The sequence below is a fragment of the Daldinia vernicosa genome (genome assembly GCF_022497035.1).
Source record: "Daldinia vernicosa strain CBS 139.73 unplaced genomic scaffold F5Y00scaffold_5, whole genome shotgun sequence".
Classification (NCBI taxonomy): domain Eukaryota; kingdom Fungi; phylum Ascomycota; class Sordariomycetes; order Xylariales; family Hypoxylaceae; genus Daldinia; species Daldinia vernicosa.
In genome coordinates this window covers 785,055-809,484 of record NW_025953921.1, presented here as the reverse complement: position 1 = coordinate 809,484, position 24,430 = coordinate 785,055, and the positions used below count along the sequence as shown (strand labels likewise).

Here is a 24,430-nt window from a genome sequence, read left to right as displayed (position 1 = left end):
TTAGTACATATGGAACATTTCTTTCAAACTTGCATCTACATACCTGCAAACTTAATAGCCTTTTCTTGCCTTCCCTTACATTCTCTAGCCGTGTGTCACTTGCCAATGCTATATTTATTCACTTTCTTGTCATTCCATTAATCTGCTAGCTTCTCACCATATCATTGTAAGATTGTTGACCAAGTCACTTGTTTTACGTACATGCTAGATACTTGGGTTGGATGCCATTTGCCTCAGTGCAAGCTAGGGTTCTCTTTCAATTAAAAGATTACCTACGTTAGGTAGTCACTGATGATGCAGGCACTCGGAGTTAAAATATACAATAAGGCTTCCATTAGTATAAAGAGTAATGTTATTTCAATAGTAATGGTATTTTAATAGTATTCAATTTTAGCCCCACCTTTCTAAAAAACCGGCAGAAAAATTAACGCTTATAATTTCTACCATACAATTAATTAGGTAATATATATTATATTGCATTTTACAAGGTTTTATTTTTTAGTAAAAAGCCTTTTTTTAAATTAAGTAATAAGCTTTTTTATATTATATTTACGCAGTTTGTAAATTCCTTTTTTTTTAACAATAACCGCGCGGTAAATATGGCGATATTAGATCTTTTAAAAGGTGGTCCCGCCGGCGGTTTTTCTGCCGTAATATGCAACGCCATCCACGAGTATTTATTGCAATTCTTCCGCGAGAACGGTTTCGGCATTGTTAAGGCATTTAGGTCTAATCGAATTGTTGAAAAATCTACGCGATATAAGGTATATTATAACCGTAGCTTTCGCATTAAACCTTCGGAAGTAAAAAATCGCCAAACTTTTTCGCAAAAGATCGATTATTTTTAAAAAAAAAACATTAACGCGCTAAAGATGAACGATCGTAAATGGACGTTTCGATTTGTTAAAGATCGTAATAGCGGTAAGGTTTTTATTTATAATTATAGGTTAATAATTAATTTATTAGTTTACGCCTGTTATCGAGTAATAAAAGATAGTAATATTAGATAAGATATTAAGTTTTTTTTGCATTTAGTATTTACGGTATTGGCGTAAATTATTTTGGCGTTACGAGAGAAGTATCCCGGCTTTTTTATTTAATTAAAAGATATTAATAATGCTTGCGTAAAGTTTTGTAAACGTGAACGGTAAGGATTTACGAGTACGTAAGTATTCTTACGTCATTTATGTAAAAAGGGATTTAAGTACGTTGTGAAATGGGCTGCTAATAACCTTAATAGATTAGAAATAATAATTTAGACGTATTTATATTATAAGAAAATGTGGAAATGTTACCCGTATGTATTTAGTTATAATAATATGTATAAAACGAATTAATATTATATACCTTTATTTAACGTTATTAACTGTTCCTTTACTAGTTTTATCTTTAATATAGCGTTTAGTTTAATGCCGTATAAAATTAAAGAATGGTTTAATTAACTATTTCAGGCGTTGGATGAGTTAAAAATTATAATCGAAACGTAATTATTAAATATAATAATTTCCGATTATAATAAATAATAAAGGAATGTAGTTAAGGTAATATATATCTTTACACAATTTTTATTTTATATTTTTTACGTAAATAAAAACGTTATATTGTAACTTACTCGCAAGTAGATAATAATAAACAAGATTCTTAATATAAACGTTAAGGTAAAAGTTAAGGCAATAAAGGAGGTATTTACTACTGTAATCGACAGCCTTATTTTTTAAAATATTACTTTTTTTAAAAACCTTAACCGTTTTAATAAATTTAACGATATTTCTAATTCCGGTAAACTATTTAAAGAAATTTTTTACATCCGTAAAGGTATGTTATTATGTTAGAAATATATGGTATACTTGCAAAATAAAACTAATTTTAAAGATGTTTAGCGTTGATTAATTAATAAATTTAATAAAGAGCAATTAATGGTTATAAAATATTTTAAAAAATATTATTTATTATATCACATTAAATAAGTAAATTGTTACATAAAAGAATATTTTAACTTTAATATAAAAATAACATTTTCAACCAAATTTAATAATAAATTGTTAAAAAATTTTATTTTTAATAGCCGTTTTAATTTATTATTAATTAATTAAACTATCGAAACTATAATAACTAATATAAAAATAATTTATATGTAAATAATTGTTTATAATAACTTTAAATAACGTATCGATTAAATAGGTTAAAAATAGCTAAAAAACGTACTTATAACCTATTCGATAACGGTAATTAAAAAGTTAAATAATGTTTACCGTAAAGCCTTTAAATATTTACCCATTAAAATACGTTTTTTCCCTCCCCGTAAGCTATAATGCTTACACGAATTAAGAAACTAACACAGATTACCATATTAGTGTAAAATTTATAAAAATATCGAATTAACCGAAGAAAAGTTAAATATCAAGCTACTTTAAAAAAGTGATCTTTACCTATAATAGCATTTAAAGCGTAATTTAATTAAAAATAAACCGGATTTTTTAATTTAAAAACCGTTAATTATTTTTAACCTTTATGGTAAACCGTTTAATAGGCCCGTTACATTTAAAACGTTATTTACGATAGATAAGCGTTAATAAAGCTTTTAACCTTTTAAAAATTCCATTAAACGGGTATTATTATAATGGGAATAAATGGATGATAAAGATAAAACTTACAATATTAATTAACCACCGGTTAAAAAGGCTTGTACTTTAGCAGGTAATTTACACGGCACGTTAATATAAAGCCAAGGCTTTAATTAAGGCTTTAATTAAGGCTTTAGCCAAAGCTTTAGTAGTAATATTACGGGTAGAAGAGGCATTTATAGTAAAGGAAGCACTTGTGATAAAAGAGGTACCCGTAGTAAAGGAGGTGCCCGTAAAAGGCGTAATGTTAAAAGAAATACTCGTGAAGAAAGGAATGTTTGTGGAGGAAAGAATCCCCGTGGAAAAGGAAATACTATTAAATTTACTTACAATGCTATAAGACGTATGCGGAAGTAGCAATAAACTATTATTAAAACTTAAAAACTTTAAAAATAAAATCCTTTTATTAATTATTTCCCCAATATTAAGGATATTTTGGAAAATAAGGAAAGTGTTAATAATATTAACGTAATTAATTTAATTAATAAATAAAAATTAAAAAGTTTTAAAAGGTTAAAATAGTTAATACGTTAATAATTATATATGTATTTTAGTTTAAAGAGGTTTAATTAATAAATTTATATATAAAAAAGCTTATTTTTTTAATAATTTAAAGTAATTTAAATAACTTATTTTAATGAAAAATAACGGAGTTAAATAAGTATAATTTAAAAGTGAAGGTATTTTTATTTTAATATAGGTAAATTAATCGGGAAAGGTGAAAATGCTAAAAAGGCGGTTAACCTTTTTAAGTAAGCGGTGAAAAAAGGTAGGGCTAAAATTAAATATTACTAAAATACCATTATTACTGAAATAACATTACTTAGTATAAAATATAAGAGGTACTTAAGATAACAACAGGACATGTAGGTAAGTACGTACCTGGGTACTTAGGTACTCTGGTCTGTGCAAGCCCATGCGTCCCCCTTTCCAACAATTGGCTCGTAGATTCCTGTCAAGCGCAGCCATATTCACTTACCCCACGCCTACCGTGGATTTAACTTTGGCGTGACCCACACAAGAAACAACAACCCTTAAAAAATTCTGGCCGCGTCCGAACATCTGGTCTCTCCCATTTCTTCTTCACACCTCTCAATTCCATCAATCTCAAGCTCGTTGTGTCACAACTCACCGATTCCCAACTCTTTCAATCTTCTCTAGGGCACGTAGCCACCCTATTCCTCCCCCGAAATTGTTCAAGAGTTCAATACTGAACCCGAACCCGAACGTCCATTCAACGTCTACCATTGCCTCCTGTCAAGATAATCAACCTACCTTCAACTAATCTCCCAACCAGAAACCATCAGTCACAATGGCCACCCCTGCGGAGAAAGTTGCTGACGCTGCCGTCAACGACGTTACCAATGCTCTGAGCAATACCTCTCTCGCTGGCAAGGACGAGAACAAGGATGCTGTCCATGCTAGTGCCGCCGAGGGCCGCCGATTGTACATCGGCAACCTCGCATATGCGACAACTGAGGGGGAGTTGAAAGAATTCTTCAAGGGTTACCTTGTGTAAGTCTATATCCTCATTATATCCCTACTGCATATGGAATCGTTTCTATAGTTCGTGATGAAATATGTGCCTGTTGACCCATTGTTCCTTTGGATGGATTCCCTTGTGCTACCTACATAAGGGTCTACACATACATTCAGCTCCTGCTGCCTATGCCTATTCGTTTATAGGGACTTGGCAACAAACAAATGTTTACCGTTGTATTATCACAAATGGGGGGATTGCCATAAATATTTACTTCGATAATCTCCGGCTATTATTAAGCAAGCTCGTTGGAATTTGGGCTAATTTTGGATACTTAGTGAATCCGTCTCGATTCCGAAGAATCCTCGTACCGACCGCCCCGTTGGCTATGCCTTCGTGGATCTCTCTACCCCTACCGAGGCCGATCGTGCCATTGCTGAGCTCTCCGGTAAGGAGATTCTCGAGCGCAAGGTCTCTGTTCAACTTGCACGCACTCCCCAGCCGGCTGGCGAGAAGACCGATGGTGCTACCAACGGCGAGACTGGTGCCGAAGGCTCTCGGCGCCGATCTTCTGGTCGTGGCCGAGGCCGAGGCCGTGGTCGTGCTGGTCGCGCTGGTCGTGGCGGCCGAACTGTAAGTCCTTTGCCTTGATCTGCATTTTAGCGGCTGCTGATATTATTTAGGAGGGAGGAAAGGATGATGCCCCTACTGAGGCTGGCGCGAATGCTACTACCGTCGCCGATAACGAGGTTCTGCCTTTGACCGACATCACCAACAAGGCAGATGCTGACAAAGACAAGTCCGCAAAGAAGGGCCCTGCTCGTGAGCGTCGTGAGCGCGGACCGCCTGCTGACGGCATCCCCTCCAAGAACAAGGTTATGGTCGCTAACCTACCCTATGACCTAACCGAGGAGAAGGCAAGTCGTCCTTTTGCTGATAATTAACTCTGTACTTGCTAACTTTTCAACAGCTTAAGGAACTCTTCAATGATTACCAGCCTTCCTCTGCCAAAATCGCCCTTCGTCCTATCCCCCGATTTATGATCAAGAAGCTCCAGGCTCGCGGCGAGCCCCGCAAGGGTCGTGGTTTCGGCTTCGTCACCCTAGCTTCTGAGGAGCTTCAGCAGAAGGCTGTCGCCGAGATGAATGGCAAGGAGATCGAAGGTCGGGAGATTGCCGTCAAGGTCGCTATTGACAGCCCCGACAAGACGGACGAGGAGGCGAACATTCCTCAGGAGAACGAGGCCCATGGTCAAGAGGCGGCTCCAGCTGCTACTGCTTAGATTATCTAAGCATTTTTCCGACGGCGCATGTTTAATTCCCAACGGAAGATGAATCCAGGCAACTATGTCTTATTTACGGATGCATTATACAGTAGTTGCGCGTCAGTCAAGTTTTATGAGGGATGGCAAGTTTCTTGATTTCACCATAGATACGAAACCCCACAGGACAGCAGCAATATGACCTCAGATATCGTCAGCAGCGACTACAGCATTCTGTATTCGCATTTCTGGCGAAGGTCTGTGTCATGATGCTGCAGTTTTGATACATCTTAATTTTTACGAATGACTTTGACAACCACCTCTCGAGCATTTTCACGGGTTGTACACTAGGTGGACAACGGAGCAGGGGGGTCACGGTGGACTCGGAAAAGTTCTCGCGAGTACAGAATAGATATGATTGATAATGGATTGATGCATTATGATCTATCATTAGTGATATGCGTGATTTATGATTTTTATTGTCATTTTGTTGTGACTTGAATCGGAGACTCCATAGTGACCCGTAGTGACGGACATAAAGATAGCAAATGGGTTTCCAGCATGTATCGATGGCTGGATCGATGGCTGGTCCATCGTAAATCGCAAATCCGTTTAAATATCTGGGTCCTCGGCACTGGATAATGGATAATATGACGTGAATGGAACCGTTTGGAATGTGGTTGGACTAACGCTACTGATCTTATGTAGTGATACCAGAAAGGAAATCTAGATTTTTGTTTTGCTCCTTTCTAGGCCTATGTATGGTAGGGGATGGTAGGGGATGAGAACACTAAAACACGGTGTGGGGAATCGGGGTACCTGTCTTGGCCCCCGATATTCCTATTTCATCAAATATCCCTATTTTATCGATGTTGGCGATTGCGCACGAGTTAAATTAAAACACCACGTACTACGTACTACATACTGTACTTCATTCATAAATGTTTAATAAATCTATCCTCGCATACGCAAACGCCTTCAAAAATTGATTTAATGCTGTTGTCGCTTCGTGCACGGCTCTCTCTTACTATCAAGTAGGCAATTACTGGTCAGAGATTTGAATTACTCCCTGCTGTCGCTTCGGCGCAACAATCAGTAGTCCACCATGGCCTCTAAAGCTATGTGGGAAGTCGACCCGGAGACCAGATCAAAGGTATGTATTGCTATCTAGTTGGGGCTTGGAATGAATTAACGGCATCGTAATGAACATAGTTATCTGTCATAATATTAAACGCTTGCTAACCGTCAGCTTATCTCTAGCTCTTAGCTATACAAAAGACGAACAATAACAACAACTGCTGCGATTGCAACGCCCCGAACCCGCAATGGGCGTCTCCTAAATTTGGCGTTTTCATCTGCCTCTCCTGCGCCGGCGTTCACCGGGGCCTTGGCGTCCACATCTCGTTCGTTCGTTCTGTTACTATGGACGCGTTTAAGCAGGCCGAGATTGAGCGCATGCGGCTCGGTGGTAACCAGGGATGGAGATCATTCTTCGAGCAGCACGACGATACTAAGATGCGTGGTCTAAATTGGGACGATGCCACCATCGCGGAGCGATATAGCGGCGAAGTAGGTGAGGAATGGAAGGAAAGGCTTAGCGCCAAGGTTGAGGGTAGGGAATACGTGCCCGGTGAACGAAAGACCACACCGCAGCCTGCTGCTGCCGCCGCCGCAAAGCCGCCAGGTCCAAAACAAATCAGTAGGACTGGAACGCCTCTTCAAGGCGTGGCAACGAGTGGAAGTCGAACAGCAAGCCCCAGCCGACCAGGCGTCAAAGCTAAAGTCGATGATGAATATTTCGCGCGTCTAGGAAAAGAGAACGCGTCTAGGTCGGCGGAATTACCGCCTAGCCAAGGAGGCAAATACGCCGGGTTTGGAAATACTCCTACGCCCGCAAAGAGTGGTACCGGAGGACTCCCAGATCTATCAGAGGTGCAGAAGGACCCAGTAGCTGCCCTAACAAAAGGGTTCGGCTGGTTCACAACGACTGTAACCAAGACAGCTAAAGGAATCAACGACGATTTCATTCAGCCTACAGCTAAGCAGGTAAGCACAAGAGCTCGCATGCTTAACCGCATAACGGAGCGAATACAATTGCTGACTCTTACAAACAGCTCTCAGCATCGGACTTCGCAGCACAGGCGAGGGTTGCAGCAGGGAGCGTAGGTAAGGCGGCACAGGCTGGCGCAATGACGGCGCAGGAACGGTTTAACCGCTTCGTCGAGGGAACTGACGAGCGAAGGCAAGCCCCGATAGACGAGAGTAAGAAGGCATTCTGGGACGACTTTGCCGCCGTCGCGGATCAACGGCATGGCACCGGGCCTAAGTATAGCTCGGTCGGAACTTCAGCTATGGGAAGAGGAGGAAACAAGAACGCGCCGGCAGCGGCCAAGAAGGACGACGAATGGGACGACTGGTAGTGGCCGAGCGAGGATTGTCAGTTTATTATACTCAGGTCTAAATGAAGAGACTGTGCGGGTATCGGGATGTGCGATTATACCTATAGACGACGGACACGATACCATGCTGTATAATTACCTGGTAAGCTAAATGGAGTTCTTGGGTAGCGTATATTCATCTATGTATTAGAACCAATGTAAAGGGTGCAAATATTCTTTTTATGCAGCGGTCTCTGAGTAGTAAGGTAGTTACCCAATTACCAAAGTACAACTAAGCGTACTACATTAAACAATTATTTATTATTTCGCCGTGATATGCTATGCTGAAGTACTCTACCTACCTATATATTCAAGCCACGGTAGTATATAGGTAGGTAAGTTCCAAGTTTGTTATTATCAAGTTATACGCACGAGAAGATATTCATCATGTGGGGCATATTTGGCCGAGGTTTTTAACAGTAGAAGCGCGGCTATCGCCGGTCTCGGTCGCGGATTTTCCTGCGTCATTGAACGGAGCTTCGATTAAGGTTAGCCGAAGCATTGAATCCGACAAGAGACATTGGAAGGTCCAGCTCAGTTACTTAGACTTTCACTCTCCTTTCGCTTTTTTTATAGACAGCCAGCAAAGTTGCGAATTTGCCATGTCAGCATTACGCATTCTCGTGCCCGTAAAACGGGTAATTGACTATGCGGTAAGAATCAATTAACTCCTACAATTTCTACACCTAAGGGCAAACAAAAATGGAACGAGGGGGGTAAGCTAATGGTCGTGTTCCCTATTCGCAGGTCAAACCTCGCGTCAACAAGGCGCAGACGGGTGTCGAAACGGCCGGTGTCAAACACTCGATGAACCCGTTCGACGAGCTTTCGGTCGAGGAGTCGGTGCGAATCCGCGAGAAGAAATCGGCGCCGGGCGGCGTCGAAGACATCTGCGTGATCTCGGCGGGCCCCCCGAAGGCCGCGGACGTGCTGCGGACGGCAATGGCGATGGGCGCGGACCGTGGTATCCACGTAGACGTCAAGGAGGGCGAGGACCTAGAGCCGCTTAGCGTGGCTAAGCTGCTCAAGGCCGTTGTCGATAAGGAGAAGAGCAACCTGGTCATCCTCGGTAAGCAGAGTATCGATGACGACGCAGCGCAAACGGGACAGATGCTGGCGGGACTGCTGGGCTGGCCCCAGGCTACGCAGGCTAGCAAGGTCACGTTTGGCGCCGGCGATACGGTCGAGGTCACGAAGGAGGTAGACGGCGGCGCAGAGACGGTGCGCGCGAAATTACCGATGGTTATCACGACGGATTTGCGCCTTAATGAGCCCCGCTATGCGAGCTTGCCGAATATTATGAAGGCGAAGAAGAAGCCGCTTGTTAAGATGAGCTTGAGCGATTTAGGCATTGCGAATGAGAGACGGCTTAAGATTGTTAAAGTCACGGGTACGATTTTTACGTTGTACTATCTCGTTTCTCTCATAGTCTATACTAACCTTCTTATTGCAGAACCACCGCCGAGAGAAGGAGGTGGCAAGGTTGAGGATGTGGATGGGTTGATTTCGAAGTTGAGGGAGCTGGGAGCGATATAACGGATGAGAAGAGAACATGGCGTTAAAACTAACCAATTTTCATATGGGCCACGGTGAAGCTTAGACGTAGATATGGGATATTATATTTCTACGACGAATGAAGCTAGCCGTACGGGTTTCACGGCCGACAATAAAGGGGCTACGGGGAAACCTAGACTTCAACAGTTTTCACGTCTAGATAGTCTCTAGATAGTCTTTATATTACCAAGGACTCATTGGTTATTTATGGAATTTATAAAACCGCGAGGTTCGTTATGGCAAACGAAGATATGATTAATCAAGACAAGTACCAAGTACCCAGAATCGTATTAGCTCAGTTTACGAATATCCAAGCACATCAACTCCCCTTTCGTTCGATACTATATATGGCCATAGTCTCTCGGGGAGTCGTTTCTAATCCGATTCTCGGTGCGACAGGGAGGAGAATACTATTTATTACAGTTCCACAAATGGCGTTTATAAGTGTTGAGCTAACTTATTGGCCAGAGCACTAGTAGAGCAAGCAATGTCCTTCCGCACTCATATGACGAAAGCGTTGGGGTTTTTCACAGCAACAAGAGCCAATTGCAAGGGATTGGTATTTGTGCACGATATTTAATTTATCGATGTGCGTGGCTTAAGGGAGAGGAGGTAGAGGTTAGGGACCTACTAATGCATTGGACCTGACTAGGTAATATGTACTACTGAAATATCGGAGAGTTAGTATACCACGGCAAAGTCCAGGTTGCCACCAAATTTTGGATAGGTACCTACCTATGGTAGAAATTACAAATATCTCATAATAAAAGTAAAAGAATTATCGTGATTTAATTGTGTAATTTAACCGCATACATACACACTATTTGTAGTTAGTAAAAACGCTATTTTGGCCTTTCTTTGCTGTAGATAGACAATATCCGGTCTACGTCAGAGCGTTGAGGCCGTTGATAGGCCGAAAACGGCCTGTAGTAAATTTTTTCACTCTTCCGTCTGGTGGACCATGACAAGCCTACATATGTACCTACACTAGGTAGAGATAAGGTAACGGTATTACAGTGTGTAACACAGAAATACAACACGTTTAATTGGACTATCGAATAAAAGATATGGGGCTTTACTGCATGGTTAGCTTGGGATTTTCGGAAACCAGTCAGATCGCACAACCTTGAATTCTTAGTCCCCCGCTATGAAAACACCCTTTTTTTTTTCTGCTTCTTTTCCCCGGTCCTCTTTAAAAACTGACGGTACTCCCCCAATCCGCCTTATTACTATCGGTATTCTTTAGAACCTCTAAACCTCCCTCCTCCAATTGAGTATTCCTCTCATTCTCCTGCCTCTTCTGGTTGGAACTATCCACGTTGCCCTTATGAACGGGCGCTCGTCAGTCTTCACATCCCAGGTACGTGCAATGAAAGATGACCTCATGAAAACATATCCACTCTCGCCACGCTACTCGGTTTATACCTTCGCTTTTATGCTATTTATCTCTCCTGTTATCGCTCTAGACATTGACATTGCTAACCATATTGCCACAGGATTATATCTCTGGTCCGTTTCACTTCATGAATCTGACTCACCGCTTTCGAGACTAACATATATCTAGACCACTTGTGGCGGGCTCTCTCCGCTTAAAGGAGGCCATTGAATAATCTCTTTAGCTCGAACCTTTAATTTACTACTTCGGAACATTATGTTCTCACGACTAGCCCTGAAGGCTGCGAAGCCTGCAGCATTCGGTGCTGCTGGCCTCTCGGCACGGGCCCGATTCCTCTCCACCACCGGCAACTTTGCGGCCCAGGCCATCCAAGGTAGCAAGGGTAGGCAGATGCCCCAGACTTTATCCCGGGCTACGAAACCTGCCTCTGGCATGGAGGCTACACTCACCCTCCGAGTACGTTACAACTACGATAGACCTTAACGACCACTATGCTGACTGAGAAAAAGGATGGGCCTATTTTTCACGGAACGGCTTTTGGAGCTAATTCTAATATCTCTGGCGAGGCCGTCTTTACGACTTCTCTTGTCGGTTACCCGGAGTCGATGACCGATCCCTCGTACCGAGGCCAAATTCTCGTCTTCACTCAGCCATTGATTGGAAACTACGGCGTTCCTTCTAACGAACGCGACCAGTGGAACCTGCTGAGGCACTTCGAGTCTCCTCATATTCAGTGCGCAGGAATTGTTGTCGCCGATGTCGCCGAGAAATACAGCCATTGGACTGCAGTGGAGAGTTTGGGTGACTGGTGTGCCCGAGAGGGTATTCCGGCCATCTCGGGTGTCGATACTCGTGCCATCGTCACTCACCTACGAGAGCAAGGTTCTTCCCTCGCCAGGATCTCTGTTGGTGATGAATACGATGCAGACGAAGACGAAAGTTTCGTTGATCCCGGCCAGATTAACCTTGTGAAGCGGGTCAGCACCAAGGCCCCCTTTGTTGTGGAGGCCCACAACCCCAAGTATCATATCGCGTTACTTGACTGTGGCGTAAAGGAGAATATCCTCCGGAGCTTGGTGAGCCGTGGGGCTAGCGTAACGGTGTTCCCATACGATTTCAAGATTCAGAAGGTTGCCGACAACTTTGACGGTGTATTCATTTCCAACGGCCCTGGTGATCCGACCCATTGCCAATCTACCGTACACAACCTCAATGTGCTGATGGAAACCTCCCAGGTGCCCATTATGGGTATCTGCTTGGGCCATCAGCTATTAGCCCTGGCTACCGGAGCTCGAACCATCAAGTTGAAGTATGGTAACCGGGCACACAACATCCCGGCTCTGGATATGACAACCGGGCAGTGCCACATCACCAGCCAAAACCACGGGTACGCTGTCGATGCGAGCACTCTGGGTAGTGAATGGAAGGAGTATTTCGTTAACCTTAACGACGGCAGTAATGAAGGTACGTTGTTTTTGTTATCGGGTTTAAGTTGTCTGCAAATCACTAATAAGATATTATAGGCATGCGCCACATCTCTCGACCAATCTTCTCAACCCAGTTCCATCCCGAGGCTAGGGGCGGCCCTATGGATAGCTCTTACCTCTTTGATAAGTACATTGAGGATGTGATGGCCTTCAAGGCGTGCCAGGCTGTTTACAAGGATAACAGGCCGTCCCAGTTCATGCTTGACATCCTAAGCAAGGAACGTGTCGGTGTTCAACCAGAGCCTCTGGCTAGCGCTGCTTAGAGAGCCCTTTTTTGGTGGGGGTATGCATGGGTATTTTTTTGATTTATTAGGGACTGGTTGGGACAGGATTGTGTCATAAGGGAGTTAATGTCCATCAAACTAAGAATAAAATAAAATCAAATAGCGAATTGCATTGTACTTTATTAACTCGTATGTCCCCTTGTCACGAGTGAGCGTATAGAATGGAATAAAATGAGATATAGTCTAAAACGTATCTAGGTACCTAGATATAAAGTCTGATGGTACTTGTAAGAGTTTAGCCCCTTTTCATTATTTTTTATTACGTCAATGTTCCTATAAGTACATGAAGGAAGGACCTACATACATACCTACCTACATATGTACCTACCTAAGTAATGTACGATATAGTTACACTAGGTCCCGTCTCTCTTTCTTTCTGTCTCGTATATAGCAGTGCTCCTTCCGTCTGCTGAGTGACCTGAGGAGGGAGCATGTAAGTATATAAAGCTGTCGGCGCTTTCCACCGAATACTTGGTATATTACAACTAACAATAGCCGGCATATATTTATACTCTTCACTGTCGAGGAAAACAGCTTATAGTTAGTTTACCTGGGTGTATGATAGAACGCATTTGTTACTCTTACGTGAAAGGCCACTAGCATTCTATCGTCTATCTTAAGGTATTATAACCGATCCATAGACACATTGTTAGATATTCTTTGACGCCGTAATAGGCAATGCTAACCCCATCGCCCGGTCAGGATCCGGAAGAGTCCCATTCCCAGTTCTACTATTGAGCAAAATATGGACATCGAGCAAAATATGGACACCAAGCAAAATATGGACACCGAGCAGCGCATCTCGAGAAATTTCGTCATCGGCATCTCTGGAAACGTCTCGTCCGGCAAGTCTACTCTGGCAATGCTCTTAGACGCCGTCATCCAGGAAGCCCTCACGGCAATACCCTTAGAATCCCCTACAGCTTGCTAGGATAGAACTGACAGGGGCCTTCGACCTTGCCACGCCGTAATTCACCAGGATTATTTCCAGATCCCTGAAAAAGAGCTGCTTGAAACCAGAACAGTGACATATACCTCCCTACAGCCGGAGCCCGAGGACTGGGGGTTGACGATAAACCATGGCTCCTGGGATCCCCCAACTTACAAGGTCATCAATCGTTGCAACGCTAAATGCTACTATACGAAATTGTTCGCCCGCATGGCCCACGATCCAGACCCCAGCTACGACACCACGGGGTTATACAAGGTTTTGGACGTCGAGGACCAAGCTTCCGTCCTAGGCCGAGCTTTCCAGCAGATCTCGGAGAAGACTATACAGAAAGCGGCCGAAATCCTGAGACACGAGCTGATGACCAAGGTCATTATTAGGCCAGAGTGCTCCTTCATGTATTCGCACATACAGTTGGGAAAGCCAGGAGAGAAACCCACCGTATCTAGACAGTTCACAATCGTCGAAGGGTCTTTGCTGCTCGCTCGCCAAGGGTACAATAAGGTCGGCTGGTCACCCGCGGGAACCGCGATAACCTCACTGCGGGACTTGCAATCCATACAAGACCGTCTCGACGTGTGTCTGTATTTAGACCTGGACCCCAGATCGGCATATGAGTATCGCTTCCAACAGCCAAAGTACGCAGGAGCGGTATGGGGCGATGGCGGGAGCGGGGATGAGAGACTGAGTCGTGCGTATTTTTGGAATGTTGCTTTGTACGTTATCCATCCCCTTCCTTTTCACCTTAGGAACTTACCTACCTCACCTAACTACATCTCCTTCTACTTCCACGATGCCGCCGCATCCATATTTCATTCCACACCAATTTAACCCTTTTTATCATATAGGCCGCATCATGACTCTCACCACAAGCATTTCCGTTGGGAAGAATTTTACCTTTTCCAAAGCCGGAACCAAAAAAAGGACATCTTTCCCAACGAGAATTTCAAGGGCATATTCGTGCGGCCTACAGATGTGGTGACAATCGAAGACACATTGTTATGGGCTGCTGAGGTCGTTGGCGTACAACTAGGGTGGAGGTTGGGCGTGGATTATGAGATAGAGAAGGGGGGGCTGAGGGCGATGGACAGCCATAGAGAAGAGGGGGTCTGCGTATGATTACCCAAAATACATACTCTCTCTCCACGTGCCTGGTCCTTTGTGGGAGTCTTCATCTATTCGCTATGTGGGGGTAGGAGGTATCACCGGCCGGCTTCGGGGTGCGTATTAGCTAGAGCTATGCTACGAAGTACTTGTCTGGTTAGTTGGGCACCTTCTTCACGAAAGCGGGAGAAGAGAGGGTGATGATACATAGGTTAAGCCACCGGCTTCAATTCGTTGTTCTCGGAATGAAACGTCCTCTATTAGCACGCGCCTTGCGTATTTGCCTATACTACCTACATAGCTAGGCGTCCGTCTGTCTTGCAGTAACTCGTGATGCCATTCACCAATAGGGCTGAACTGGGCTGGGCTGGGCTGGGCTTGGCTTTGCTAACTTGCTTGCTCTCGGACTGGGTATCCTTCCCTCCCTCCCTCCCTCCTTATACAAATGCGTCGATGCGTCCGTCCCGTTCTGCCTTTACGATGCTGTTTCCGTATGTGCTTTTCTCTCTGTACTCCGTAAATGCTTTAGACCTTTACTTTTTTAGACCTTCTGCGAATGCTCTCTCACGCATGGGTGGTGGTACGTTTTTTGGTTGATTATTTCGTTTTCAAATATACAGACACTCTCACATATTTAGCAAACCGGCAATAACTCACGTAACTCACTTGGCCGTTCAACCTCGAGTCCGTCTTCTGGCGGGTTAGTTAGTAACGACTGTAGCTATCCCGCCGACTTGGCCTCTCTCGACCGTGGCCGTGGCCGTGGCCATCGCGACGGCTCCCTCTGTCGTCGGCGTATCGCGAGCGTCCGTTGGGGCCGGATGCGGAGGAGTCTCCGGGTCGGAATCTATCGCCGCCTCGAGGGACGCCGTGGAAGATGGGCATACCGCCACGTCGTCTGCCACCGCCTCGGCGGCCACGTCCGGGTTCGCGGGCTGGTTCGCGGACCGGCTCGCGTCCCGGCTCACGTCTCTGCTCGCGCTCGCGTTGGCGCTCCCTGTGCGGCGGGCGGATGCCAAGGAAAATCTCTGGGCCTCTGTCGACGAGCGTCTCGCCGTTCTCGAAGTAGTAGCGCTTGTACTCCTTGCCGAAGTCTCGATCGAAATCCTTGGTCTTGGCTGCTGCGATGGTGTCAAGTCGTCGTCTGACCAGCTCGTCTGGAACGGGCTGGTAAGTAACGCTGGGGCGCGCATTCGTCGATTGGCCGGGCTGTTCTAGTCTTCCCGCTCTGCTCGGGTGCGACGCGGGCGCACGGGTCGAATTCAAATTGCGTGGGCCTGTGGGCGCGCCTTCGACGCCCGGGAATGGTCGAGAGGGGCCGGTGGGGATGGAAGGTTTGCGCTCGGGCTGAGGTTCTGGTGCTAGAGGTGTCTGTTTTGTAGTAGGGCCGGCGCCGTCGAATTCTTCAAGTTTGACAATTACGTTACCGTCTTCATCGTTGTCATACATGACCTCGTAGCGATTGGTCGAACCGCGCCCCCCGGTGGATGTCTGCTCCATATCAACCCACTCCGCGAAGCGCTCTGACGGAATGAAGTCAACCCACAAAGCCTTGCGGTTGGTTTCGTCGGGCCAGACGCGGTTGTGAAGTGCGGTACGTACCCTTGAGGCAGATGATATCGTGTTAAACACTACAAACGCGTGTGTTCGGATAGTGTCAAGGTAAAAGTCAACAATAGTACCATCTTCGACGGGAGTACCCATCGGCGTAGCGAGGTCTAACAGGTGTTCCTTGACTGCCTGCGGTCGAAGAGGTCTCATAAAGTTCTTAATGTACAGTGCAGAGGTTGCGGGGTGGATGGACGGTTCTACGTCTCGTTCTATCTCAGCCGGGTGTGCGGTGTAGGGTTGTTCTCGGGGAGGCTCATCTTCAGGGGATTCTTCGAAGGTTGCCTGAGTCTTGTTCGTTACCACTTCTACAGCATGTCCATTTTGAACGTCGCGGTTAGCATCATCTGCTGGTGTTGACTGAGCGACACCGTTGCTGTGTTCGCGCTCGATGGGTGCTTCATCCTGGACACCCTCCATCTCGATATCGGGAGGAGTCTGGTTTACGCTCTCCTTCTTTTCTTCTTGAGGCTCTACCACTGCATCAACTTTCTCTTCGGTCGAGCTTGCGACGCGATCATCTTCCTGGATATCTCGACTCTCTTGTCTAGCTCTCTTATGTGCTACTTCGTCGGCGGATGGCGCAGGGCTTAGAGATCTTCGCTTTCGCTTTTGTGAATCCTGTATTAGTTCGGTAATTTGTAACGGCGTCTCGCCGACCGATGATTCTAGAGCGACCTGCGTCTCAATAACGGCGGGTGCGGATACTTCCTGCGCTGGTACAGCTTCGGCTTCGGCTTCGGTTTCGGACTGCTTGGGAGATTCATCAGGAGGACTTGACTCGGAAACTTCTGGAGCTCCCGTTGCTTCAGGGGCTATCTCCACCGGTTGTACCTCCCCATTAACAGCCTCGACCTCTTTGAGGGTTTCATCTGAAGATTGGGAAGCGGCTCTTTCGGAATCAGCAGCTTCTAGGCGTGCTACCAGGTCTGCCTTAAGTCCATTTTGCGGTAGGCCAAGACGCTTCAATTCCGACTTTAGGTCAACGACCTTGAGCTTGTTCCAATCCGTAGCCATATTTGTAGTAAAATAGATCTACGAACAAATGCACATTTCCCGGGTACAAATCTTCATAGAAAACAAAAAGATTTTTGAGAGTTGGAAGCGCGGTGTGTCTATAGTCGGGGATCGATAAGAAGGACGAGGATGATGGTAAAGTGGTTGCGAACAAAGAGAGTTGAAAATTGCAAGTTAAAAAAGGCCGGAACCAGTCATCAATAATAGTGTAGTGAAAATGAATACGATATTCAAGTGATGCTGTTCTAAAAGGTTGGTATGTTGATAAGAAGACTTAAAGAGGTGTGCGAAGTGATTTGGATTCTTGGATATGGGATTGGGTTTAATGCAGTTCTAAGTTGGGCGGCGCGTGTGTCGCGGTCTCGCAGTCAAAAATTCAAAATCGGACGAACAGTTGAATTCCAGCTGTCAGTGCCCAGAGCTTCATGGGAGCTTTAAGTGCAGGTGGCACATATCTACATCATAGTTGCCTGGTAAGGTAGCCTCCTTTTTTAATTGGACCTAGTGTATCCCCATAAGAATACAAACCATACTATTCCAGGACTAGCGCGCCGGGATTGAAGCTACCTAGGTACCTAAGTACATGTTGTGCAAGCTTCACCTGTATCTTAACTAAATCCTGTTCAACAGGTACGACCTTCTACAAACCACTCATAGAAACGTGGCGCGGCTTCCTTCTATTCAATATTTACAGGAGAATTTAAAACGAATGTAAGTTTAGCTAGTACGTAATCTACCTATAATATTTCGTAAAATGGCTGCAAGCAACGGGTAGAGAAGTTTAAAGAGAGGTATGTTACCAATCACAAGTTCTCCGGAAACAAACAGCCATATAATATCCTCATATCTCACATTTCACACTTACCTTCTTCTCAATATTGTAATTATTATCATAATTCGGTTCTATCGACTCGGCCAGAGACGGCATTAGCGCTATGTGCAAGACATGAATAATTCGTGAATCTTCGTTGATGAGTTATCGGTGTTGCCCTGTCCTTGACTCTATCACCGTAAGAAATTCAGCGTCTAGAGCTCAGCCAGCCGATCCAGCTAGATGGCCGTACCAGTTACTCTAGTTCTATTCACAATTAAAACATCTCTCACTATATTCTCTTGGCGATTTCGCCACGGCTTCGCAGAAGCTTGTCACATATCATCAATATGACTGGTTCTCATAGTTGGTATTCACGCAAAGCACCCAAAAGCAGCTCTATCAATAATAGCAAAACACGGGGCGATTTACAGGCAGACAAGGTTATTCGCGGCCGTATTACCAAACCTGTTTCTAACAAAGAGAAATCACATGAACGACCAGCCAATATCAAAGACGAAGATGATACGATTGAAGTTCTCGCTCCGGGGGCACAAGCGAGCCAGTTGATCGAGGAAAACGGCGAGCTTGATGAGGATATCCAGAACTCCATTGAGGTAGCTCTTGATTATGAAGAAGACAGCGAAGGCAGCGAAGTGAACAAGCCCTCAGTGCATACCGCGGAAAATACTTCGAGCCATCCGAATAATACTGTACAAGAGACGGTAGATACGGATGAGTCGCAGAGTGACACATCCCATCACAACAATTCAGCTGAATCTTCCATCGGCGAGGAGACAACTCAAGACCACGACCCAAAAGAAAGATGGCGCTATGAACAAGTTTTCCTCAACCAAGTTTTAAAGGCGCGAGATGAATACACTTTAATGCCGACGACCTGGCGAATGCACTTCCGAGGTGTTCCTCTACCCGAAGGCTTGTTCTACGTCAAGACCCATGCTGTAAGTACTCGACCAAGAATATACGCGCGCACAGATAAGCTAGAATATCAAGGTACGTTGGTATTGGTAACACTAACTTGAACATCGATACTCATACGTTACAGGTGCTACAGCACTTCGCAAGCTTATGGATATTCACGGACGAGTTCGCGACCTCCGAAGGGCGCAAAGGTCACATACGGACGAACAAGATAAGAATATATGTGGGCGCAGACTTGTCAATCATATTAAGCAAACACTCGCGCAGGCCTTACGATGGTCCGTAACCGACGGAAACATCAGAAGATATCGCCGTGATTTCGAGCCCAACATTGTGATACTAGAGATGAATGACGAAAACAAGTCAGACATGGACGTAGTTATCCAAACCGAAATGACGAAGCTAGCTACGTGGTGGCGAGATAAACTAGCCCTCGTGCCTGGGGAAGTACGGCCAGAGGCGCCTGTGCTCTTTTGTTTTGTTATTTTTAAGCATATTGTGTTCATCGTCACAATGGACGCCGAGAACTCGGATGCTGTCTGCCATATTCCGTGCCAACTGAATCTATCGGAAGAGAATCAGTATCAATGGAATGCCTTAGCAATTATGGTTACCATCTGCTGGGCCAGAGATCTTTATATAGATATGATGGACCGTTTGCTAGTGGGTGTGGATTATGACGAAGGCAAGCATTCGAGCGACCCGGATGCTTAATACGCCCGAGCCGAAAGTACAATACAGAGAAACCTCCACGTGTGTCTGACAGATTCTATGAACGAAATGAGAAATACTGAAACTAGGTACTCGAACAAGATACCAGAAATAGGTAGTAAGGTAGTAAGGGGTGGCGTTATGTTTTCATGTGCTCGAGTAAAAACAACTGAAGCTCTTCAAGTCGGAAATCACATTGAAATCGCATTGGAATTTTCCTTTTTCTTGTAAGATACATTACTTGCAGTCGATGAATTGATCATGTGTGCTCTCAACTACCTAGATAGCTTAAAATTGCTATTATACGCTTAATCATCCCGTATGATATTTCGTCCCGTCTCTTTGATGGCGTTTAATACCTGTAAGTTGTACGTAAGGTCACCTTGTAGTTATTTAAATCGTTATCGATACCGTTGGTTTAGGTACAAGTTACAAGTTTGTTCAAAAATCTGGGGTACTGCGGGGCTATCGACTTGGCTAATGGCCCCTCCAAAATTCTACCTAATGCAATTGCGACGTTTGCCCCGCGAACTTTTCAAACTTGTGTAGGGAAAGTTTGTGATAACTGCGGCCAAAGATGACGAGCAGAATAGGGGAGTTTGGCTCAGATGTCAATGGGTCAGTGCAGGGTAAGAATGAGCATATTGATTTAGAATACATACCTGGTATTTATATAAATTTCTGCTTACATTTCATTAGGTATTCTTGAAGTATGGCATGACCACCGACCCGCGATACTCTTTGCGACAACAGGTATTTTAACAGTACTTTGGTTATACATAGAGTTGCGACAGAAACCAAAGATTCCTACCGACACTTTCAAATTCGATCAACAAATCACAAAACCTACCACAGGCGGCGATAGTAAAGTTCCGGAAGAAAAGGTTAGCTTGCCGAGAGAAAAGGCAAAAGAGCCTACAACCGGACCACGACGTATCAAAGGCGAGCTACGAAAAACGGATAGTGCGCGCAAGAATGAAGAATCTAAAGCACCAGTACAAACACTCGTATTCTACTCGTCCTTGACCGGAAGTACGGAGAGGACTGCAAGTGGAATCGCCCAGACTCTCGGGGCCTTATTGGGAGAGAAGATTGACGGCTCCGAGAGGTCTTTCTTAGATCCTCTTGTCTTAGATCTAGCCCAAGTCGATTACGACGAATATTTCATCAGTCCACCGAAACCAGCAGACGGCAACACGCCGATAGATTACTTCTACCTCTTTTTGGTACCCAGCTACAATATCGATTCCATTAACGACAATTTGCTTGAGCATCTAACAGAAACGCACCATGACTTCAGAATCGATACCGCGCCGCTATCTGGTCTACTTGGCTACTCTGTCTTTGGTCTAGGTGATCGAGAGGGATGGCCGACTGAAGAAGAAGGATTTTGCTTTCAAGCTAAGGAGGTTGATAAATGGATGGCCAGGCTTACGAGTCGTAAGAGGGCCTACCCCTTGGGAATGGCAGATACGAAACGAGACCTTAAAGAAAGACTTAGCGAATGGACCGATGGCGTAGTAGACATCTTGAAACACGTCGCCCGAACGGGATCTTTGGGAGAGGGAGTACCCGGTAGCGGAAATGACGTGGAAAGCGAAGACGAATACGGCTCTGGGGATGACGACGGAGAAGTCGAAATCGACCAAACAGTGGCGACACAGAAACCGAAAAAGGGGCGCTCGGGAAACATTGATGATGTCGAAGACCTCGGAAGGATCATGAAGATTTCTCGAAACGACCCAGAAGCATCCAACAACCCTACACCAATCGCCGTGGACTTCACTACGTACAACAAACCAAAATCGAAGAGACCACCCCAAACTGTCAAGGAGATGGTACCTAAGAACTCGCCTACGTATGCCTCTTTGACTAAGCAAGGTTATTCCATCGTAGGGTCGCATTCAGGGGTCAAGATCTGCAGATGGACCAAGTCGGCACTACGCGGACGCGGCTCCTGCTATAAGTTTTCGTTCTATGGCATCGCGTCGCATCAGTGCATGGAGACCACGCCGTCGCTATCATGCTCCAACAAGTGCGTTTTCTGCTGGCGCCACGGGACGAATCCCGTTGGAACCACCTGGCGGTGGGTTGTCGACCCGCCCGAGATGATCTTCGACGGCGTCAAAGCAGGACACTACAAGAAAATTAAAATGTTGCGCGGGATTCCCGGCGTCAGAGCCGAGCGGTTCGCCGAGGCAATGCGCATACGGCACTGCGCGCTGAGCCTGGTTGGCGAACCCATCTTCTACCCGCACATCAACGAGTTTCTAGCATTGCTGCACGGCGAGCGCATCTCCTCATTCCTCGTCTGCAATGCCCAGCACCCGGAGCAGCTCGCAGCCCTCAAGGCCGTCACACAGCTATACGTGTCCATCGACGCCAGCAACAAGGAGTCTCTGCGCAAAATCGACCGGCCGCTGCATCGCGACTTCTGGGAGCGCTTCCAGCGCTGCCTTGATATATTGCGCGAGAAACGCTTCCGCCAGCGCACCGTGTTCCGGCTGACCCTCGTCAAGGGCTTCAACGTCGAGGATGAGGTCGAAGGTTATGCAGATCTTGTTGAGAAGGGCTTGCCCTGCTTCGTCGAAATTAAGGGTGTTACATACTGTGGTACTTCTAGCAGCGCCGGCGCGGGTCTGAGCATGGCTAATGTGCCCTTCTATGCCGAGGTTACCGAGTTCGTCACGGCCCTGGACAAGAAGCTCCGCGAGCGCGGGCTGAAGTATGGCATCGCGGCTGAGCATGCGCATAGCTGCTGCGTGCTTATTGCTAGCGAGCGCTTCAGGGTGGATGGAAAATGGCATACTAGGATTGACTATCAGCGCTTCTTCGAGCTACTCGAGGAGAGGGGCGCAGATGGCGATTGGACACCGGAAGAGTATATGGGACCCGAGACGCCCGAGTGGGCTACTTGGGGTAACGGTGGTTTCGACCCACGGGATGTGAGAGTGGATCGCAAGGGTAGGAAGATCGAAGTCTCCTAGGGTAGATAGATATTTATCATCACAGTTGAGGTAGTACTTATTTATACACGGGGGCTTGAGCAATCGCATAATAGAAAGAGTCATGATCCATAATTTGTCTATACCGGCCACCAGACATTATCATGAAAATGTACAGCGTAGCCACCCTTATTCTAAAGCGGAATAACCGGCAGCCTACGGCCAGCAGCCACCTAGCCGGCCGCGCCGGATCATATATCATACAAGGTATCCATGTGTGTGTTTGTGTGTTTGTGTATAGTTAGTACCTGGGTCGTCTTTTTTTAAATCCGATGCGCAGGGCTCTCTCGTAGGCGGACGGTGTTGTTTTATTATTATTTTAATAAACTTCATCTTCAGCATCAGGATCAGGGAGAAAAGCCAAGCCGTTTTTATATAATTGCTTGAGGACAGAGACGAGTGGGGGTCTAGGGTGCTGAAGCCTAAAGACGGAATCCTAGTCCAGACCGGCGCTGGGCAGATCGGAGAGGTTGATGCCGCCGCCCAGGTCGAGGTTCTTGTCGTATGCGATCATTTCGGCTAGGACGTCTAGTACACGCTGGCGGGAGGGTTAGCAGGGTATTCGTGGTTCGATGCGGGGTGCGCTCATAGAAGTGAAGTCTCTCCTTACCTTGTCGACGGTCTTATCATAGATAGAGATTAAGTCACCGGGAGTCGGGTATACCTTAAGAGCCTTGTAGAAAGCTAGTGCGGCTTCTAGTGTGTTTGATGCTATAGGTTCGCGATGGGTTAGCACACTTTGTCTTGGGAATAGCTTCCGCTGAGCTTTCTCGGCACAGCATCAATATCCTGCCCCCTTCGCTATTCCTAATACAATAACGTAGGCTGAGGCTATATGCGATGCGCATGTGACTTACGGTCGGCAGCGAGTAGTTCGCCCTTCTGGACATGGTCCATGAAGAATTGCTCCTTCTCATTGACACCGGTGGGGAAGCCCTCTTCCGTAGCTTGATCAATGGCCCTCTGAATGTCTTTGCGCTTCTGCTTAGTCTGCAATACGGCCTCTTCCTTCTCCGCGCGCGCTTGTCGCCGTTCTTCTCGTCGCAAGTTTCGTCGGAAGTTGGGGTCTGCACGACGTTGGTAGTCGAAGTAGATCGCATAGGCTGTTGGACATTATTAGTTTTTGAGCCCAACGAGAAAGTAGCTAGTAATAAGATTCTAAAACTAAGTCGGCCGTGGAGAGATATAAATTAGTATATAATAAATAATAAATTGATTTACCTAGGAGACCTGTCGCGGCCGTGGCGGCGGATATCGTTAATGCGGTACTCGTTTGGACCATCTTGTTGGATGTGACGATTTGAGGGTCGAGAAACAGGTTTGGACTCTGGAGGAGGGGCGGCACCAATTAGCTCGGATGATGGGTGAGGATAGGACCCAAATAGGATTAATAGGAAGATAAACCAAAGAGCTAGCTAATTTCCTCCCGTCTTTATTTATGCGACGTAAATTGTTGAAGCTCGGTAGAGTTGCTTCGCAGGAGAGGTCGTCGAGAGCAGTGACTTAAAAGCGAGGACTTAAACTCTTCCGTAATTTTTTTCAATGCACCTTGTATTCCGTACCTAACTTCGATACCGTGACGTGCAATCGCGGTTCAGCCTCGGATCCTTGTTATTGAGTATGGCGCTAAGTATGAACAGGGGTTAGTGCATCCCGCGGTCAAATAAATCCGGCCGATTAACAATAGAGGTACCTATGTACCTATATAGATACCTTAGGTACTATGGTACAATGCATGTATGCAGATATGTCGGGACCG

General features: G+C 45.6%; 9 protein-coding genes across 9 annotated transcripts; 7 read left to right on the top strand and 2 right to left on the bottom strand.

Annotated features, from left to right (window-relative positions):
* Positions 1–3,594: 3,594 nt before the first annotated feature.
* On the top strand, positions 3,595–5,808 carry F5Y00DRAFT_226483 (RNA-binding domain-containing protein). The gene is made up of 4 exons (XM_048006349.1): positions 3,595–4,139; positions 4,443–4,737; positions 4,788–5,021; positions 5,075–5,808. Exons 1-4 carry the CDS (start codon positions 3,937–3,939, stop codon positions 5,384–5,386), a joined length of 1,044 nt encoding a protein of 347 aa, XP_047868904.1. The 5' UTR covers positions 3,595–3,936; the 3' UTR covers positions 5,387–5,808.
* Positions 5,809–6,129: 321 nt separating this feature from the next.
* On the top strand, positions 6,130–8,123 carry F5Y00DRAFT_226479 (ArfGap-domain-containing protein). Its single transcript, XM_048006348.1, has 3 exons — positions 6,130–6,518; positions 6,626–7,411; positions 7,480–8,123. The coding sequence occupies exons 1-3, from the start codon at positions 6,471–6,473 to the stop codon at positions 7,783–7,785; spliced, it is 1,140 nt and encodes a 379-aa protein (XP_047868903.1). The 5' UTR covers positions 6,130–6,470; the 3' UTR covers positions 7,786–8,123.
* On the top strand, positions 8,118–9,579 carry F5Y00DRAFT_226473 (electron transfer flavoprotein, beta subunit). The gene is made up of 3 exons (XM_048006347.1): positions 8,118–8,456; positions 8,551–9,193; positions 9,257–9,579. Exons 1-3 carry the CDS (start codon positions 8,406–8,408, stop codon positions 9,337–9,339), a joined length of 777 nt encoding a protein of 258 aa, XP_047868902.1. The 5' UTR covers positions 8,118–8,405; the 3' UTR covers positions 9,340–9,579.
* Positions 9,580–10,347: 768 nt separating this feature from the next.
* Positions 10,348–12,715, top strand: F5Y00DRAFT_226470 (small subunit of carbamoyl phosphate synthase). Its single transcript, XM_048006346.1, has 5 exons — positions 10,348–10,717; positions 10,854–10,866; positions 10,922–11,209; positions 11,263–12,217; positions 12,277–12,715. Exons 3-5 carry the CDS (start codon positions 11,009–11,011, stop codon positions 12,501–12,503), a joined length of 1,383 nt encoding a protein of 460 aa, XP_047868901.1. The 5' UTR covers positions 10,348–10,717; positions 10,854–10,866; positions 10,922–11,008; the 3' UTR covers positions 12,504–12,715.
* A 358-nt stretch (positions 12,716–13,073) lies between these two features.
* Positions 13,074–15,003, top strand: F5Y00DRAFT_226466 (uncharacterized protein). Its single transcript, XM_048006345.1, has 2 exons — positions 13,074–14,725; positions 14,785–15,003. The coding sequence occupies exon 1, from the start codon at positions 13,684–13,686 to the stop codon at positions 14,302–14,304; it is 621 nt and encodes a 206-aa protein (XP_047868900.1). The 5' UTR covers positions 13,074–13,683; the 3' UTR covers positions 14,305–14,725; positions 14,785–15,003.
* Positions 15,004–15,012: 9 nt separating this feature from the next.
* F5Y00DRAFT_157812 (uncharacterized protein) lies at positions 15,013–17,583 on the bottom strand. The gene has a single exon (XM_048004647.1). The coding sequence runs from the start codon at positions 17,200–17,202 to the stop codon at positions 15,283–15,285; it is 1,920 nt and encodes a 639-aa protein (XP_047868899.1). The 5' UTR covers positions 17,203–17,583; the 3' UTR covers positions 15,013–15,282.
* A 780-nt stretch (positions 17,584–18,363) lies between these two features.
* F5Y00DRAFT_258225 (uncharacterized protein) lies at positions 18,364–19,669 on the top strand (the record flags this gene model as incomplete). The annotated part of the gene is made up of 2 exons (XM_048010671.1): positions 18,364–19,027; positions 19,080–19,669. 2 exons carry the CDS (start codon positions 18,364–18,366, stop codon positions 19,667–19,669), a joined length of 1,254 nt encoding a protein of 417 aa, XP_047868898.1.
* Positions 19,670–20,163: 494 nt separating this feature from the next.
* Positions 20,164–22,672, top strand: F5Y00DRAFT_157776 (radical SAM superfamily-domain-containing protein). Its single transcript, XM_048004646.1, has 2 exons — positions 20,164–20,295; positions 20,366–22,672. The coding sequence occupies exons 1-2, from the start codon at positions 20,244–20,246 to the stop codon at positions 22,651–22,653; spliced, it is 2,340 nt and encodes a 779-aa protein (XP_047868897.1). The 5' UTR covers positions 20,164–20,243; the 3' UTR covers positions 22,654–22,672.
* A 56-nt stretch (positions 22,673–22,728) lies between these two features.
* On the bottom strand, positions 22,729–24,288 carry F5Y00DRAFT_226461 (mitochondrial import receptor subunit tom-20). Its single transcript, XM_048006344.1, has 4 exons — positions 23,893–24,288; positions 23,529–23,774; positions 23,282–23,382; positions 22,729–23,209 (listed from the first exon to the last, which is right to left on the bottom strand). The coding sequence occupies exons 1-4, from the start codon at positions 23,951–23,953 to the stop codon at positions 23,108–23,110; spliced, it is 510 nt and encodes a 169-aa protein (XP_047868896.1). The 5' UTR covers positions 23,954–24,288; the 3' UTR covers positions 22,729–23,107.
* Between the last annotated feature and the right edge of the window lie 142 nt (positions 24,289–24,430).

Bases quoted from the DNA above. Each gene is read 5' to 3' on its own strand.
- F5Y00DRAFT_226470 (XM_048006346.1), top strand. From the start codon at position 11,009: ATGTTCTCACGACTAGCCCTGAAGGCTGCGAAGCCTGCAGCATTCGGT. The intron at 11,210-11,262 runs GTACGTTACAAC...ACTGAGAAAAAG, and splicing joins AGGCTACACTCACCCTCCGA to GATGGGCCTATTTTTCACGG. The intron at 12,218-12,276 runs GTACGTTGTTTT...AAGATATTATAG, and splicing joins TAACGACGGCAGTAATGAAG to GCATGCGCCACATCTCTCGA.
- F5Y00DRAFT_157812 (XM_048004647.1), bottom strand. From the start codon at position 17,202: ATGGCTACGGATTGGAACAAGCTCAAGGTCGTTGACCTAAAGTCGGAA.
- F5Y00DRAFT_157776 (XM_048004646.1), top strand. From the start codon at position 20,244: ATGACGAGCAGAATAGGGGAGTTTGGCTCAGATGTCAATGGGTCAGTG. The intron at 20,296-20,365 runs GTAAGAATGAGC...ACATTTCATTAG, and splicing joins TGTCAATGGGTCAGTGCAGG to GTATTCTTGAAGTATGGCAT.
- F5Y00DRAFT_226483 (XM_048006349.1), top strand. From the start codon at position 3,937: ATGGCCACCCCTGCGGAGAAAGTTGCTGACGCTGCCGTCAACGACGTT. The intron at 4,738-4,787 runs GTAAGTCCTTTG...GATATTATTTAG, and splicing joins CTGGTCGTGGCGGCCGAACT to GAGGGAGGAAAGGATGATGC. The intron at 5,022-5,074 runs GCAAGTCGTCCT...ACTTTTCAACAG, and splicing joins ATGACCTAACCGAGGAGAAG to CTTAAGGAACTCTTCAATGA.
- F5Y00DRAFT_226461 (XM_048006344.1), bottom strand. From the start codon at position 23,953: ATGGTCCAAACGAGTACCGCATTAACGATATCCGCCGCCACGGCCGCG. The intron at 23,775-23,892 runs GTAAATCAATTT...AATGTCCAACAG, and splicing joins GGCCGCGACAGGTCTCCTAG to CCTATGCGATCTACTTCGAC. The intron at 23,210-23,281 runs GTAAGGAGAGAC...CCCTCCCGCCAG, and splicing joins ATGATAAGACCGTCGACAAG to CGTGTACTAGACGTCCTAGC.
- F5Y00DRAFT_226466 (XM_048006345.1), top strand. From the start codon at position 13,684: ATGGCCCACGATCCAGACCCCAGCTACGACACCACGGGGTTATACAAG.
- F5Y00DRAFT_226473 (XM_048006347.1), top strand. From the start codon at position 8,406: ATGTCAGCATTACGCATTCTCGTGCCCGTAAAACGGGTAATTGACTAT. The intron at 8,457-8,550 runs GTAAGAATCAAT...CCCTATTCGCAG, and splicing joins AACGGGTAATTGACTATGCG to GTCAAACCTCGCGTCAACAA. The intron at 9,194-9,256 runs GTACGATTTTTA...TTCTTATTGCAG, and splicing joins TAAGATTGTTAAAGTCACGG to AACCACCGCCGAGAGAAGGA.
- F5Y00DRAFT_226479 (XM_048006348.1), top strand. From the start codon at position 6,471: ATGGCCTCTAAAGCTATGTGGGAAGTCGACCCGGAGACCAGATCAAAG. The intron at 6,519-6,625 runs GTATGTATTGCT...GCTTATCTCTAG, and splicing joins ACCCGGAGACCAGATCAAAG to CTCTTAGCTATACAAAAGAC. The intron at 7,412-7,479 runs GTAAGCACAAGA...TCTTACAAACAG, and splicing joins TTCAGCCTACAGCTAAGCAG to CTCTCAGCATCGGACTTCGC.